At 44.7% G+C, this 17,049-nt stretch overlaps 1 protein-coding gene across 1 annotated transcript in view; it reads left to right on the forward strand.

Annotated features, from left to right (window-relative positions):
• The window catches only part of LOC145358544 (F-BAR domain only protein 2-like), a 57,853-nt gene extending 42,256 nt beyond the window's left edge, over window positions 1–15,597 (forward strand). Inside the window, exons 20-27 of the mRNA XM_080212693.1 lie at window positions 907–1,036; window positions 1,900–2,011; window positions 3,386–3,541; window positions 5,480–5,612; window positions 7,447–7,640; window positions 9,063–9,127; window positions 11,455–11,619; window positions 12,105–15,597. Of these exons, the coding sequence (XP_080068819.1) occupies window positions 907–1,036; window positions 1,900–2,011; window positions 3,386–3,541; window positions 5,480–5,612; window positions 7,447–7,640; window positions 9,063–9,127; window positions 11,455–11,619; window positions 12,105–12,127 (978 nt within the window). The 3' untranslated portion in view covers window positions 12,128–15,597. The remainder of the gene's footprint in view (window positions 1–906; window positions 1,037–1,899; window positions 2,012–3,385; window positions 3,542–5,479; window positions 5,613–7,446; window positions 7,641–9,062; window positions 9,128–11,454; window positions 11,620–12,104) is intronic.
• Window positions 15,598–17,049: the final 1,452 nt, after the last annotated feature.

Consider the following 17,049-nt stretch of genomic DNA (forward strand, 5'->3'; position numbering starts at 1 on the left):
AATGAACTAATTCCATGTGCAGGACAGCTTGATTCTTGTCTCTTCTTCACAAGGTCGTGGGTTCATGTCATAATTCAGAGATTTGAGCCCATAATCCAGGCTGACGCACCCAGTGCAAGACTGAGGGGAGTGCTGCAGTGTTGGAGGGGACATTAAACTGGAGTCCCGGCTGCTTGTCAGGTGGATGTAAATGATCCCCTGGCTATTATTTGCCAAACAGCAGACTTTCCCCCAGTGTCCTGAAGTTAATATTGATCCCATTGCCAATATATCTGAAATATAGATTAGCCGGTCATTTATCTCATTAATGGGATCTTGCTGTGCATCAATTGGATCCTGCAAATCCCACACTGAAATGCTGACGATAATTCAGAAGCACTTCATTGGCTAGGATCTATGGCACAGAGATAGGGCCTTTGGCCCAAACTGGTCCATGCCGACCAAAATGTCCATCTAGGCGAACCCAAATTGCCTGCATTTGGCCCATACCCTTCTAAACCTTTCTTATCCATGTATCTGTCCAAATAACTTTTTAAATGCTGTCAATGTCCCTGCCTCAACCGCTTCCTCTGGCAGCTCATTCCACGATACTCCCTAAGACCCTGCCATTCATCATGAAAGTCCTATCTTGATTTGACTTCCTAAAATGCAACACCTCACACTTGCCTATATTGAACTCTGTTTGCCATTCCTCAGCCCACTTCCCCAGCTGATCAAAGTCCTTTGGGATATCCTGAGCGTCTGAATGACGTTCTAGAAATAAAGCTTTTATCCCCTTTTATTGAAGGCCCATTTGTGGTAATTACTCAAACTTAACTCAGCTTTTGGTGGGAAAGTTCAGCTTGTGATCAGCTGTAATGATCTGTGTGTATTTGTATAAAGTAATGAATTCCTTTTTCCCTTCAGCCCAGGTCTGTCAGTCCACCGACTGTCGCGCCGCTGAGCCCTCCCCCTACAGCCACTCCGAGTCAAGTTGATGAAGCAGCCGCAACGCGCTCTTGTCGGAATCGAGCCTCTACTCCAGCCTTCAGTGCGTGTAAGTGTTCTCCATTACTCTCAATCACACAGGGGGCCTGTGATGTTGCCAAATTTCAGTTGTGGTTTGGGGGGGGAGGTGGCGTTCTCTGTGCCAGAAGCTTCCAGTCCAAATTGAAGCCATAATCCAGGATGACCCTCCCAGTACTGGCTGCATTGTTGAAGATTCCTTTTTTTTTTGGAAGAAACATTAAACCTTCTTGAGTATCTCACAGCCACTGTTCAAAGAGCAGCGGGGAAGTTCTGATTTTCTAGCCAATGTATTTCCCTTGTCCAACATCTAAAACAGATTACCTGATCATTATAATATTGTTGTTGCTGGGATACTACAGTGAACAAATTTCCTCCTACGTTACAACAGTAAATTACTTGTTTATCTCAAAGCATTTAGGGCATTCTGAGGTCATCTGAGGTGCTTTTGAAAATACAACCCTTCTTCGCAGTACTTGCTGTTAGATAGCTGCAGTTGATGAGCTGCTGACTGGAGACTTGTGTTGTCTCTTAGCTCCCCCCAGTCAGGAGTTCCAGCTTCCTCCTGAGTTTGTTGCTCATCACTTTGAGAATTGTGTGTCTCACTGTACTGAGAACTGAGCACTAACTGTTCAATCATCATCATTGGATGTGACAATACCAAGGTCCATTCAGCACTAAGCTTCCAGCCACACTTTTGCAATATCCACCAGATTGAATTATGAAGTTTGAGGTGTGCTAACAGGATTAATAAGATGGAAATATCCTCATTGTGATCACAGTGCATTGGGTTGATTGGATGTTGCATGGTTAGTAGTTTTGTTGTTGTTCCTGGATTCCTTCAGAAAATCTTCCTGAATGTGGCGACATTGATTTTATTTTTTTAATGCCCAGGTATTTCCCGAGGTCCGAGTCCAGTGACAGCAGGAAGCCATGAGGCTTTGCCTATTGCAGCTGCATTCACAGAGTGTATCGATGCGTACTTCCGGGGTGGAGACTTTGCAAAGTAAGTGTGGGTATCGATACCCAAAGCTTGGGTAACTGTCATCATGAATTTATTACAGAGTCCAGACTTGGACAGATCTGACAAAAGGTGATGTTTCCATCCTGGTATTAAGTGTTGATGGTGACTCAGTGGGCAGCGCTCCCCCTTCCTTCTCTCAAACAGGAGATGGTGGTTTGAGTTTTACTCCAGGGACTCGAGCCCCATAAGCTACTCCCTAGTGCCAGCACAGAGAGTGTCATCGTTCATCTGAAGCGTTAAACTGAAACTCTGTCTGTCATCTCCAGAGGATAAAAAATATTCCCCCAGGCCTATTTTGAAAAAGAGCAGCGATGTTCTTTCCAGGATTATGGCCAATGTTTATTCCTCGACTAACACCTAAAGCAGATATCCTGTTTGTTGTCACGTTGTTTGTGGAATCTTGCTGTGCACAAGTTGCCTGCTTGGTTTACAACATTACAATGGTGTCTACATTCGCGGAGAAACTTAAATTGGGACATCCTGAGAACATGTAGGATGACAGGAGTTTTTAATCTTTCCCTCTAAGGACAGGTTTGCAATAGAGCAGCATCACATTAACATCTTAGAGTTGTAGAGAGAGGCATTGCTTCATGTTGAGAAGTATATTTGCAAAATCTTTCAGATTCCAGCAGCATCCACAGTAATTTGCATAATCTTAAATTGTTTTGATTACATGATCAAGTGTCTCCCATTCAATGGATAACTTTATTTTGACAAATCAGAACTAGAAAAGGAACTTGCATTTATAAAGCACCTTTTGTCCAGTGAAACATTCCATGGCACCTCATGAGATTATTTTTTTAAAAATGGACTCTGAGCCATTTTGGGAGATATCGGATCATAAACATCCGGTAAGGTTTAAGGAGGAGAGAGAAGCCGAGAGGTTTAGGGAGGGAATTCCAGAGCTCAAGGACCCAGGCAACTGGAAGCACGGACACCAGAGGTGGAGCAATGTTAAGAGGCCAGAATTCCAAGGAGTACAGAGAGCTCCAGGACTGGAGAAGGTTTTAGAATTAGCAGAGATTTGATAACCATGCTGAGAATGTTAAAATCAAGGCATTGTCAGATTGGGTGCTGGTGAAAGTCAGCGAGCATGAGGGGTGATGGGTGAACAGAATTAGATTATGGACAAGACAGTTTTGCATCAACTGAAATTTGGGGGTAACGCACTGAGGGGTACTGCCCGGGAGAGTGTTGAAATAGTCTAATCTAGAGATAACAAAAAATCCTGGCGAGGGTTTCGGTAACGACTGAGCTGAAATGGGGCAGAGAGAGGTGAGGTTGTTAAGACATGCAGCCAGTGTTTCTGCTTGTGTGTGTTCTCTGAATTTGGTGAAACTTCCCTCCTTTTTGCAGTGTAATTGTAAAGTTGACTGGAGATGTTACCATGTCCTTCCCAGCGGGAATAATTCGGATCTTCAGTGGGAATCCGTCGCCTGCTGTCATCAGCTTCAGGCTGTTAAACGCCAACAGGATTGCACAGTTTCTGCCCAACGCCCAGTTTCTATACAGGTGAGGATGGAGAGGCCTGGACCGCAGCAACAGCTCAGTGTCTGGGTGGTTCAATTCACTTCCACCTTCTGACAGCCTTTGTTGAAACAAAAATAAAGTGTAATACCCACACGCAGCAAAGAGACAGGCCTGTGAGACATCTGCCTCACAGCGCCAGGGACCCAGGTTCGATTCCCGGCTTGGGTCAGGGTCTGTACAGAGTCTGCACGTTCTTCCCATGTCTGCATGGGTTTCCTCTGGGTGCTGTGGTTTCCTCCCAGAGTCGGAAAGACAAGCTGGTTAGGTGCATTGGCTGTGCTAAATTCTCCCTCCATGTACCTGAACAGGTGCCAGAGTGGCAACTGGGGGATTTTTCACAGTAACTTCATTGCAATATTAGTGTAAGCCTACTTGTGACGATAACACACAAAAAAAACTTAAATGATGAGTGGTTAGCAACTATGCTGAAGGTTTAGCTATTGAGACACAAAAATTCCTAAACATTGCTGGATAGATACAAACTGGAGAACCCTGTATGGTTCTGGCCTCTTTTAGGATCTTGGCAAAAGTGCAATAATGATTTACACGGACAACCGTAGAACCATTGGGAAAGATTAACAGGCTGGGGCCTCCTTAAGAAAAAGAATTCTGAGGAGTGACCAGTTGCATCATTTAAATTATGAAAGGGTTCAGCAAAACCGACATGGGAGAAACTGCTTCCGGGGCTCGGGGCTATCGATTATGTAATAGTTACTAATAAATTCAATCAGTAATTCAGGGGAAACTCCTTCAGCCAGGATGCTGAGAACGTGGAAGTCGCTACCATTGGGACTGGAAAGACGTTAATGTGCAACGCAAACTCGAGCATAGACCGTTGGGCTGAATGGCCTGATTCTCTGCTGTAAATTTTCTGTTAAATAATCAAAAAAGGCCAGTAGCACAGTGGTTAGCACTGCTGCTTCACAGCTCCCAGGTCCTGGGTTCGATTCCTGGCTTGGGTTATTGTCTGTGTGGATAGTTTGCACATTCTCCATGTGTCTGCGTGGGTTTCCTCTGGATGCCCCAGTTTCCTCCCACAATCCAAAGATGTGTGGGTTAGGTTGATTGGCCATGCTAAAATTGCCCCTTGGTGTCCTGAGTTGCGTAGCTTAGAGAGATTGGCGGGTAAACATGTAGGGATAAGGGCCTGGATGGGATTGTGGTTGGTACAGAATCGATGGGCCAAATGGCCTCTTTCTGCACTGTAGAGTTTCTACGATTCTATGAATGTTGGCCTTTTATCTTGAGCCAGTTGGAAGGCAAGGTGGAGAAATGAGCTTTAATTGTAGATGTTTGGTCTGATCCCCCAATGAATTTCAACAAGAAATTGGATATAGCTTTTGAGGCTAAAGAGACCAAAGGATATGGGAGAATAGGTGGGGGGGCAGATCAGGATATTGAATTTGATGATTGGCCATGATCAAAATGAATGGTGGAGCAGGCTCGAAGGGCCGAATGGCTGCCTCCTCCTCCCAGCTTCTATAAATTCTGGGCCCTGTATCTTGGAGATGAAATGGTCACGATGGGGGAGGGGGGGCGGGGGTATTTCTGGGTATTATGGTATCAGGCTCTAGTTAAAGTGACAAAGGAGTCAATGGGGTAAATAATGAGAAAGTATTTCTTCAAAGCGGAGTCCAGAACAAAGGATCAGATTCTTTAATTTTGAGCCGGATTGTTCAGGGGTGATATTAGAAAGTGCTTCCTTTATGGAGGATTGGAAGTCCAGAACTCTTCTGAGAAGTTTGAGGCTGAGATTGATTTTTATAGAGAGGATGGGAATAGTCTCCAGAAGTGAAGATCTAGAGATTGGGAAGTGGTAGATTCTGCTGCCGCTTTCAAGCGGGCGGAAGATTCCACTGAAAAACTGATTGAATCTCCGTTTCCGCTCGCCTGTAATCTAACTCTTGTATCTCCGTGCAGTGACCCGTCACAGAGTGACTGCGATGTGAAAGATTTCTGGTTGAACATGCCCTCCCTCACAGCTCAGCTACAGAAACAAGCCCAACAGAACCCCAGCGCCTCTTACTTCAACATCAGTCTCCTCAAGTACCAGGTACAGATCAGGGAAATTCTCTGGCAATGGACTTTGATTTATGTAGCACCTATCATTTTACATATCTCTTCATACATAAAAACTACTTTGTGGAAGATGTGACGCTACTGTGCCTTAAAGAAATGTATTTTAATCATGTTTCCCTGCAGCTTTTTTAAAGAGGGTCTTTTGCGTTTGTTGCCGACCAGTCTGAGTCGATGTCCTTTTGTTGTTGTTAGAGTCTGTAATAGGCTTTTTCTTCATTTTTAATCTGGGCCTAATGCAATGTCCTGGAGTTTGAGTTTTATGACCCTTTTGAACTGTTGGAGGAGAATGTCCCACCTGATCTGTCAGTCAGTCAGATTATTTTTTTCTCACTGGAGTTTTCTACTTTGTTTTTGGTTGCTGGTTAGTCTGTTATGTTTGGACTCCAGGCTAGATGCAGTGTGTTGCGCCTCTCTCTCTCTCTCTCTGGTATTAGAAATGCTGCAGGCTAGTTGGAAGCAGGTTTCCTTACCTTTCTGAAGTGAAAGTTTGCTGTTGGTGGTTTGCTAGCTAGAGGCAGCAGTGGCCGTGCCCCTACCTCGAGGGTGGGCTGGAACCGTTATGGCTGGGAAGTCAGGGTTTCAATTCTCCACCCAAAAGACTAATTCAGAGCTGGAAAATCGGGCATCGTGAGCATTTTTTTCTGTGTTAAACCTGGGGTGGGTGTGTATATGTAGGAAGGTTTGTTTGGTTGGCACAGTATTCAAAGCTGTTAAGTTTATACAATGTCATTTTTTTCCTTGTAATTGGTAAAAGTTATTATCAATTGTCTTATTTTAACTGTATTCTTAAATAACTGTGCTTAATGAAAGCTCCCTAGCATGTCATTTGAATCATACCTGGGGTGAAATATCTTATGCTTACCTGTGCCGAAATTCAAATTGCAAAACTTTTATAATCAAGGCTAACTCCATAAAACACCTTGGAGCTTCTGACCTGTTTATAACTAAGGGCTGAGGGACAGTTCAGCCACAATCTGTTGGAATTATGGAGCAGACTAGAGGGGCTGAATGTCCTCCTGTTCCCATGCTTGTTACATAGCTAAGCGCAACACAATTCCAGTAATATTGATGGGCTGAGTGATCTGTTTGTTTTTAGTCTTGGGATTGAGTGTCACTGACCTGGCTGCCATTCATTCCTGATCGTTATGGTATAACTCGGGAAATACCACACTGCTCACGAGAAGATTTAAAAACAAGCCACATTGATGAGAGATACCCAGACTGGGTCAGGATGGCAGGCTTCCTCACTAAAGGACAGTAGTAAACTGCTCTGGATTTTCAATCTGGCAGCTTCCTGATCGCCCTTAACTGAGACCAGTGTTTTCTGTAGATTTTCTGGTGTCGGTATTTCCCCTGCCTGCACTAACCGCTCACCCTGCCCCCAACACTGCCCTTTGCTCACTGTTTTCCCCCATCTCACCCCAATGCCACCTCAATCCATTCCGTTACCAGAAATAATTGCTTGATAACAGAAAACAACAGAGATTCCACATGTGCATCCATTCCAGGACAATGGGCTGAATGGCCTCCTTGTTAACTGTGAACGTTTGTAGCATTTACAACACCTGTAAATCCCAGAGTGAAGGGAGGGGGGAGAGGGAGGAAGAAGGGGAGGTATTAGCAGGAAGGGAGGGGGAAGGAGGGAGGTATTAGGAGGAAAGGAGGGGGAGGCATTAGGATGAAGGGATGAGGAACAGGCGTTGCCAGAGTGGTTGTGTGTGTAGCATGGGGCAGAACAACACCAATTGTGAAGTGAGGTTCTAGCGACATGCTCACTGTGGTGTGGTGTGTGTGTTTTTTTTTTGCAGGTTGCTACGCTGGACTGTCCGGCTGTTCCCCTGAAAGTTGCTGCTCACTGGAAATGTGAGTCCAATTACACAGAGGTCACCATGGATTATGAGTATGACACACAAACCACAGCAACACCACTGAGAAACCTCCATGCTTTGGTACCACTGGAAGGAGACGTCAGTAACATCCAGTCTCAGCCCAACGCTGTCTGGTGAGATGTCAGGAACAGACTGGGTGGGGGAGAGTGAGGCGAGGGATGGCATGGGTGCTGGGCAGGGGGTTGCTGGGTGAGCAGCCAATGTAATTCCTCCGGTTAGTATGTTGGAAGAATTAATTTTTGATTTGATTTATTATTGTCATGTATATTGGCATACAGTGAAAAGTATTAGTTCTTGCGTGCTATACAGACATAGCACACTGCTCATAGAGAAGGAAATGAAAGAGTGCAGAATGTAGTGTTACAATCATAGCTCGGGTGTAGAGAAAGATCAACTTAATGCAAAGTAGGTCCATTCAAAAGTCTGATGGTGGCAGGGAAGAAGCTGTCCTCGAGTCAGTTGGTACGTGACCTCAGACTTTGGTATCTCTTTCCTGACAGAAGAAGGTGGAAGAGAGAATGCCCAGGCTGAGTGGGGGTCTTTGATTACGCTGGCTACTTTGCCGAGGCAGTGGGAAGTGTAGACAGAGTCAATGGATGGGAGGCTGGTTTGCGTGATGGATTGGGCTACACTTACAACCTTTTGTAGTTTCTTGCAGTCTTGGGCAGAGCAAGGGCCATACCAAGCTGTGATACAACCAGAAAGGATGCTTTCTATGGTGCATCTGTAAAAGATGGTGAATGCCAAATTTATTTAGTCTTCTGAGAAATTAGAGGCGACTGTGGGCTTTTTCTTAACTATAGTGTTGGCATGGGGGGTGGTGGGGTGGGGTACCAGGATAGGTTATTGGTGATCTGAATACCTAAAACCTTGAAGCTCTTGACCCTTTTTACTTTGCTCAGTTGATTTAGACAGGGGCGTGTTCTCCTTTATGCTTCCTGAAGTCAATGACACTCTCTTTTGTTTTGTTGACGTTGAGGGAGAGATTATTGCTGCCGCACCAATTCACCAGATTCTCTCTATCTCATTCCTGTACTCTGTCTCCTCGTTGTTTGAAATCCGACCCACTACAGCGGTGTCATCAGCAAACTTGAAAATCAAATTGGAGTGGAATTTGGCCACAGTCATAGGTGTATAAGGAGTATAGTGGGGGAGCTGACTGAGCTCCTCCCCAAAGAGGGTACTTCCCACTGCTGTTCCTCCTCCTCTCTTCACCACACCCACCCCCCCACCAACCCAAAAAAATACAACGATAATTCAGGCTGGGGCCATACCTATCCTCAGTATCATCTTGGTAACTTGTATTTTATATAGCACCTTTTTTAATTAATAAAACATCCAAAATCAGACACAATTTGACACTCTGCCACTGGAAGGGATATTAAGATGATGATGATGATGATGAAAGGTTTGGTTGGTGAGGCTGAGTGAATTGCAGAGGGAATCCTGGAGATTGGGGCCCAGGCACAGCAGTCAGTGATGGAGGAAGCTTTGACATCCAGTCAGGGGCTGACTCTCCGTTTCTCTTCCTGAAGGAATTCCAAACAGAAGAGGCTGTGGTGGAAGCTTCCGGATATCTGCAACCAGTCAGGAACCGAAGGTAAATTGTGTTGGAATGGAGGGTGCAAACACGTTCCTCTCACCATTCCCATTGTCTGGGAGCTCCTCGGGTGGCAGGCTGGGGACAGATACTGGCATTGATATTAATCCCTCTGTCCGACTGTCACTCTGACTCCAGGCAGCAGGCAGAAGGGATGGAAGATGGTAAAATTGGACAGGGTGGCTACAAACCAACTCCACTGGGCTCGTCTCCCACCTGATGCCTAACTGGAAAGTAAAAGTTGATTTATTATTGTCACATGTATTAACATTAGTGAAAAGTATTGTTTCCCACACGCTATATAGACAAAACATACCGTTCATAGCAAAGGAAACGAGAGTGTGTGGAATGTAGTGTTACAGTCATAGCTAGGGTGTAGAGAAAGATCAGCTTAATGCGAGGTAGGTCCATTCAAAAGTCTGGCAGCAGGGAAGAAGCTGTTCTTAAGTCGATTGGTACATGACCTAAGACTTTTGTATCTTTTTCCCGAAGGACAGAGGTGGAAGAGAGAATGTCCGGGGTGCATGGCATCCTTGATTATGCTGGCAGCTTTGCTGAGGCAGTGGAAAGTGTAGACAGAGTCAATGGATGGGAGGCTGGTTTGCGTGATGGATTGGGCTACATTCACGACCTTTTGTAGTTCCTTGTGATCCTCCGGACTCCTTGGTGCCACCAAGTGATTTTAACCCCATTTCAGAGTGGATTATGGAGGGAGCGGCTGATGGGTCAGTGACAGAGACAGAGGTTGTTCAATTATTTAAACTTTAGAGGGGGTTCCATTCCAGACCCTGAGGCACTAGAACCTCATCAGGAGCCCTGCAAATCCATTCCCTCTAGCCCCTTCCACACTCATCCCCTGATCACCCTTAAACACACCCCTCCCCTCTCTGCCCTGCAGGGATGTGTGTTAGGAACAAAGGTATAATGATGTTTTTTTGTGTTAAGAAAGGTGAAAATCTAGGTTTGGTTTTGGGTTAGTGAGTTGAGTATGGGCCCTGTTTATATACGATGAGCATTTATGACCATTGAAGTGAGGAGATGGGTTATCCAGAGGTCAGTAGCTTTGGGAAATTGTGAAAAAAAAACACAAACTACAGAAACTGCTGTTGCCCAGCAACAGGGGATCAGAGAGATGCATAGAGAGCCAGGGAGAGATGGATTTTAGTTCCGTTGTAGAGGGTGAAGATAAAAGTCTAAGGCTCTCGCTAGCTGGAAATGATATTGAGGAATATAGTCATATCATAGAATCCCTACAATGCAGAAGAAGCCATTTGGCCCATCTTGTCTGCACTGACTCTGACTGAGAATCTTACCCAGGCCCACTTCCCCTGCCTTATCTCTGTAACCCCACACATTTTATCATGGCTAATCCACCTAACCTACAGATCGTCAGACACTAAGACAATTTAGCATGGGCAATCCAACTAACCTGCGCATCTTTGGACTGTGGGAGGAAACCGGAGCACCCAGAGGAAACCCATATTGCTCTAAGGTTAGAATAATAGGGAATTTGGTGAGTTTTCTGGATATCTTTGGGGAGTATCTTTGGAATTCTCTGCCCGTTGAAGTTGTGGAGGCTGCCTCGCTAAATATTTTTAAGACGCGGGTTGATGGGTTTTTGATAGGAGAGGGGATTAAGGGTTATGGGGAGAGGGCGGGAAAGTGGAACTGAGCAGCGACAGATCAGCCATGATCTTATTGAATGGCGGGGCAGGCTCGAAGGGCTGGATGGCCTACTCCTGCTCCTATTTCTTATGTTCTTATTATGTTCTTATGTACCAATTGTGGTGGGGCTTCTGAACCAGCCCTTGGTCTGTTTCTAACAGCAACTCTTTTCTGGCGTGTTGAGTCCGTATTGTCTAAATCTGAATCGTTTTTCTTAATGTCTGTGTTGAAAACTTTCCAACATTTTCTTGTCTGGACAATGTATCTCTTTGTTAAAAAATTAACAGCAGACTCCTGTGAATCTCTTCAGTAAATACCCTCCACCATTTAAAAAAATAATGATCTAGCAAGGGAGATCTGGGGGTCAGACTTGTCTATCAACCAGGATCATGACAAGGGAAAGAAAGCCCACCATTCCAGGGCTGAGGCTGTCACTGGCAAGGCAGAATTTATTGCCCATCCCTTGCTGCCCTGAGAAGGCTCCCTCCCCTTGTGCCATTTGAACTAGGGTTGCTGCTCCTTTGCACCAGTGAACTCTCTCGATCTGGTGCCCATGACCTGAGACTGAAGTGTGCGGGATGTAGCTTGTTCACAATAAAATTCTCCTGCTCTCTCTCTCTTCTTGGAAATCTGTAGCTAACTTGTCCGTCTGGCTCCTGCAGGCAAAGGTTTGCTCCGTGCAAGCTGGGATGTAGCTGATGGCCCCAATAAGCCTTCACCCCTGGCTCTGCAGTTTACCAGCGAGGGCAGTACGATGTCTGGCACTGATATATGTCTGGTTGGAGGTGGATACAGACTCTCACTGGTAAAGAAGAAATTAGTTACAGGTAAGAGTTCCAGATGTTCAGTTATTGAAATTGAGGAATATGTTTATATTGGGTATGGGTGGCACAGTGCTTAGCACTGCTACCTCCCAGAGCCAGGTTCCTGGGTTTGATTCCCAGCTTGGATCACTGACTGTGTGGAGTTTGCATGTTCTCCCTGTGTCTCTGTGGGTTTTCTCTGGGTGCTCCTGTTTTCTCCCACAGTCTGAAAGACACGCTGGTTAGATGCATTGGCCATGCTAAAGTCTCTCTGTGTACCCCAACAGGCCCCGGAGTGTGGCGACTAAAGGATTTTCGCAGTGACTTCTTTGCAGTGTTAATGTAAGCCTGCTTGTGACACTAATAAATAAACTTTAATGAATCTTCACTGAGTAAATCTGTGACGCCGTACACTGGGTCGAACAACTGGGTAATGCTGATTTACTTTCTATTTTGTCACTACCAGTTGGCAATGTCGCTAATTTTTGCATTTTGATTTCTCCGTCTAGGCAAGTACTTTGCCGGATGCTAGTGAGGAATCCTCCCACTGGATGAAGATGTGTGTATGTGTGTGTGTGTGTGTGTGTGTGTGTAGTCGATTCACTGTGTCCATCTGGGAATTGTTTGAGAGATTCCACTGTTTTGAGTGGTTACGGACTCTGGCATATCTAACAGTTTACCTCAATCACTCTGATTTGGTCTGTAATGTTTTGAAAAGCTCCCTATTGAGCAGTTTTCTCCTGCCGTACCCACAAACGGGAAAATCTTTCAACCAAACTCCACCCGGATTTGAAGGTTTTTGAATTTGTTTCCATTCCGACTTTGTTCTAAGCTGCTGCCCCGTGAAACTTGCAAACAGGTATAAAGAGAAGCAGTAAATGCTCTTACTCACGATCAATTATGCAAAGTTTCTCCCTTGTCTTATTGCACTTGGAATGAGTTCTTGGTTCAGCATATGTTTCTGATCCTTTTTTATCTGTTGGCTATCCCAACAGAATTCCAGATAATGGGAGTCTCTGCAATCTTTTTGTTATGTGGAAGTTACAACTTTGGGATTTTTGTTATTGCCATTTTGGAGTTGAGTACAGTTTATGTAAACCTGACTGATCCCAGCTCAGCCTCCCTGCCGAATACTGGTGACTTGAAGAATGTGACTGAGACTCGGACACACCTTCCCCCCCCACATTCCTTTGGGTTGCCAACTGAAGCCACATTGCCTGTCCTGAACTCTCCCTAGGAAAGGGTTTTGAGAACTGACCAAGATGTTTTAAAACATTGAGGAATTGTAGAGTCTCCAGGGATGTCTGAAACTAACAGGCTGATCAGACAAATCTGATTTGCCATTAATGTTTAATTTTTAGAATTCTTGTGATTTTTCTCCTTTTTTTTTATTTTATCTGCTGGGAGATTTAATTTTTAATTGCTGAAGGCTCCGGGTGAATTGTGGAGAGTTGGCAACCCTTGCTACCTCTCTGACGGAGAGTTTGGGGAAGAGTTATTCTGGGTTTCAAGGAGCCAGGAATTCTGGATGTATTGAACTGGATTCTGTGTATCAGTTGTGGACTTTTCTTTTTGGTTTTTTTTTGTTTAATCAGTGTTATATTTCCATGTTTGCACAATTGTATCCAAATGGATGGAGTTAAAATTCATTGAAACTTTAACTATTCAATGTGCGGCTAGAGTCCAGTTTGTTTGATTACCTGGCCAGGTAGGTACTGAGTGCTGGAAAATGATTCCTTCCTTAATCCAAAGACGCACTTACTGGGTTTCATCATCCCGACACAGTTAATTGATCCCTTCCTAAAAGTCTCCCTGAATGTACAGTGCCTTTTGGACAGCGTTTAGTGCAATGTCTCTGTAGATAAGTCTTGTTCCTATTCACTCCTTTGATCCCTGGTTGACCAATAGACATTGGGGCAAAATACAAGGATAGCAAGTTTGTATCTGTACCCCAGTGAGAGTCAGCACCTTCAGGGGAGGAGGAAGAACCTGCACCCCAGTGAGAGTCAGCACCTTCAGGAGAGGAGGGGACCCTGTACCCCAGTGAGAGTCAGCACCTTCAGGAGAGGAGGGGACCCTGTACCCCAGTGAGAGTCAGCACCTTCAGGAGAGGAAGTGAAAGATGGATTGTTTTCTAAAGAAAACCTGTCTCAGTAGAAACTCAGGCTCTTTGGCCTAGGTATTGTCACTCCTGTAGACGTGATTTTAACTTTGATGTAAAAATCTCTGCTTTCTAAATTGTTTAAAAAAAAAAGAATGTATAGCTGAGTGAGACGCTGGATTTCTGACGTGTTCATTTAGGGGAAGAGTTTGTTAATGAAGAAGATTTGTAGATTCCTGTGGTCTGTGAAGGGAATGGTTGAAGTATTTAAATCATTAACTAATCAGACTGAATGGGACAGACAGTGTGGATTGCCAACTCTCTAAAATTGAAGCTTGATATCTTGGCACTTAGTTTTCACCAGATTGGCTAGAAACTAGCAAAGAATGTTCTTCATGTGAACTCTACAGATATTGGAGAAAGCGTTATGGTTTCCAGAACTATCCAACAGATTAAGGAATAGTCTGCTTGCTTTCCAAGTGAGGAAGGCAGCATATCCATTGGCAGCTCTCTGGTAACCAGTGATGGGAGTGGGAGGGGTGATTGAAAGGTCAACCAGTGTTGTCATTCCTAGTTTGGGCTCATGCTGAACATTGGCCAGAGGCTGCCTCACATTATTGAAAAAAAATCTCTGCATGTCAAAATGTTAATTTTCTGGTTTATTGATAAGGTGACAATTGGGATTTGAGGCAGGGTATCTGATGGAGTTTAAAGGTCAGAGGCAAACATTTCAGGCCTATAAACCCTTGCTCTGCCACCCAATGTTTGCTCAGGCCTCCTGATGCTAGGGTTGCCAACTCTTACCTGACCTTTCACCTTGAACCACCCAACCTGTACTCTGCCCATTGGCTCTGGGAATGTCTGGTGGCCGGACAAATTAGAAAGCAGACAGACTATTCGTTATCCAATTGGACGAATCTTCACCCTAACAGCCATCTTCCCCAATCTCCAGTATTTTTATAACAAACAATTTTGATCAAAACAAACTTTTTCCAATCGTCACGTTTTTGATTCCTTGGTTTTTATTCCTACCTGTGTCCTCAGCTAATCTTCCATTCCTGCGGACTCCAGGCCAGTTTTGGAGAGTTGGTAACTTTGCCAGTGATAGAGATTGTCTAATCCCCCAGGAGGGCTTATTTATACTTTGCACTGTTATTTGGATTTGCTGCATTGCCTGAAAGGGCATTTGTGAGAAACTGGGAATGAAAGTTGCACTTAATCCTGACTGTGTTTTCCTGCTGTGACGCGGGGGGGGATGAAGGTTGTGTTTTGGGGGTTGTTGCGCCGGGTTTGGGGATTTCACCCAGTTTACAGGACAGATTGGGACCAAATTTGTTGTGGATTTGGGGCTGCTTTCACTTTCAGACCTGTGTCTTTGGCTCCAACGCTGAATGTTTGTGTTGTGCAGGCCCTTTTGATTGCTCTTGGATCTCGAACATACTAAGCGAGGGTACAGCGTTGTGCTGTCTCTTTGCGTGTATTAATCCAGATGTCTGTTCGGAAGTTGGAACAACACCGCTGGGCACTGTATTATGCCCCTTGCCTGAGGCACACTGGTTTTGGAAAGAGAATTTAAATGAAAGCAATTCTTTCTTTCAATTTCCACAATGGAAACATGGCTTTGTTGTGATATTAAAACCAGAGAGTTTGTGATGTAACCAGGAAACTGATACAATTGCTGTGTATGGCTATTCCCTGCTCCCCCCCGTGCTTTTATATTATTGGATGGTCTGGAACCTAAGAAAGATTTTTGATTTATATTATTAAATGTATAAATACCTGAAAACTAGCCAGGACTACTTTTTTTCTGAAGTAGCTTTCACTTGTTGATGTGTTTATTTTTTGTTTTTGCTTCCCCATTTCTATGACTCTGTTCCAACTGGCCTCTTTCTCTTCAACCATCCCCCTCCATCTCCCCCCCCCCCCCACCCCCCCACCCCCAGTTCTCTGATCCCCTCAGAGGTCCAGGTCAGTTTGGAGATTTGCAATGCTGGGGGGAGTGCGGCGGGGGGGGGGTTCCCTGTGCATTGAGTTGTTTGTGTCTGAATACTGATGGTGGTCAGTGTCCTGTGGTGAAGTCCAGGCTGTACACTGAACCAAGCAATAAAAACTGGCACCAAATAACACCGGCTCAGTGCTTTTCATTCTGGATACGGAGCCTCCCTGAGGAGGGAAAATTAGAGAATCTTCTGGAAGAGTTGAAAAACCATTTGGTTGCATATAGCTCTTTCAAAGTTCTCTCCATTTTTATTAGCGTCACAAGGAGGCTGACATTAATACTGCAATGAAGTTACTGTGAAAATCCCCAAGTCATCACACTCCAGTGTCTGTTCGGGTATGCTGAGGGAGAATTTAGCATGGCCAATGCACCTAAACAGCACCTCTTTCAGACCATGGGAGAAAACCAGAGAACCTGGAGGAAACCCATGCAGACACAAGGAGAATGTGTAGACTCTGCACAGTGACCCAAGCCGGGAATCGAACCCGGGTCCCTGGTGCTGTGAGACAGAAGTTAGTCCCACTCCCTGTTTTCTTACCCTAGCTGTGATATGAGTCTCTTCATGTAGGTGTACAATGCTGGTTTTGAAAATTCCAATGGAATAAAATTCCATCCTGCCTTCGGGTTCTGTCTAGATTATAACCCTCGGTGATCAACCTTCTCCCCTCTCCATCTAAAAAGTCCTTGTGACCCCTTACTCTGAAGCTGAGCTGTAATTCTCGAATTCCTGGCAGCTACATCCTGCCCTGCAATAAATTTACATTCGTGAGATACACTCTGGGGAATAAAGGACAAAGTCTATTTGCCTCTCCTCATCCGTGGTATCAATCTGGTTTGCTTTGAGCTGCTAGTGCGATCTCGCTCAGCTTTCCCTATGCATACTTTATAGCAAATTAAATACTCTTAATTTTGTGATAGCGTAACTGTCTTTGTCAGCAGGTGTCTGGATTTGAATCACATATTGTATATTTTTCTGGGCTGTTTGAGATTTGCAGCAGCTGCAACATGAAGCAAATACTAAAGCAAGAAAGCCAGTGATTAAAAGAGCCATCATTCTGATCCCCGCTGTTTGAAAGAATTAATTATGTTGAAAGACTGAAGAAACTATAACTCATCTTAAATGGCGACTGAGAGGAGCGAGCTTCTTAAGAGGAGATGGAGGGAGGGATGGCCAGAGATCAGGACAAAGCTGCCAATAAAATGAGTTTAGGAAATCCAGGGTGTGCAAAAGACTAATGTTGGAGTATTGATATCACCCAGATATAGAATTGTTAAGGTGCAGGTGGAAGCCATTTGGTCCATCAAGCTCCTCCTTGTTCATTGTAGTGCAATCTAATCTGTCCTATTCCACACC

Source organism: Carcharhinus amblyrhynchos, chromosome 26, assembly GCF_965287045.1.
Source record: "Carcharhinus amblyrhynchos chromosome 26, sCarAmb.v2.hapA, whole genome shotgun sequence".
In the NCBI taxonomy this organism is placed as follows: Eukaryota; Metazoa; Chordata; class Chondrichthyes; order Carcharhiniformes; family Carcharhinidae; genus Carcharhinus; species Carcharhinus amblyrhynchos.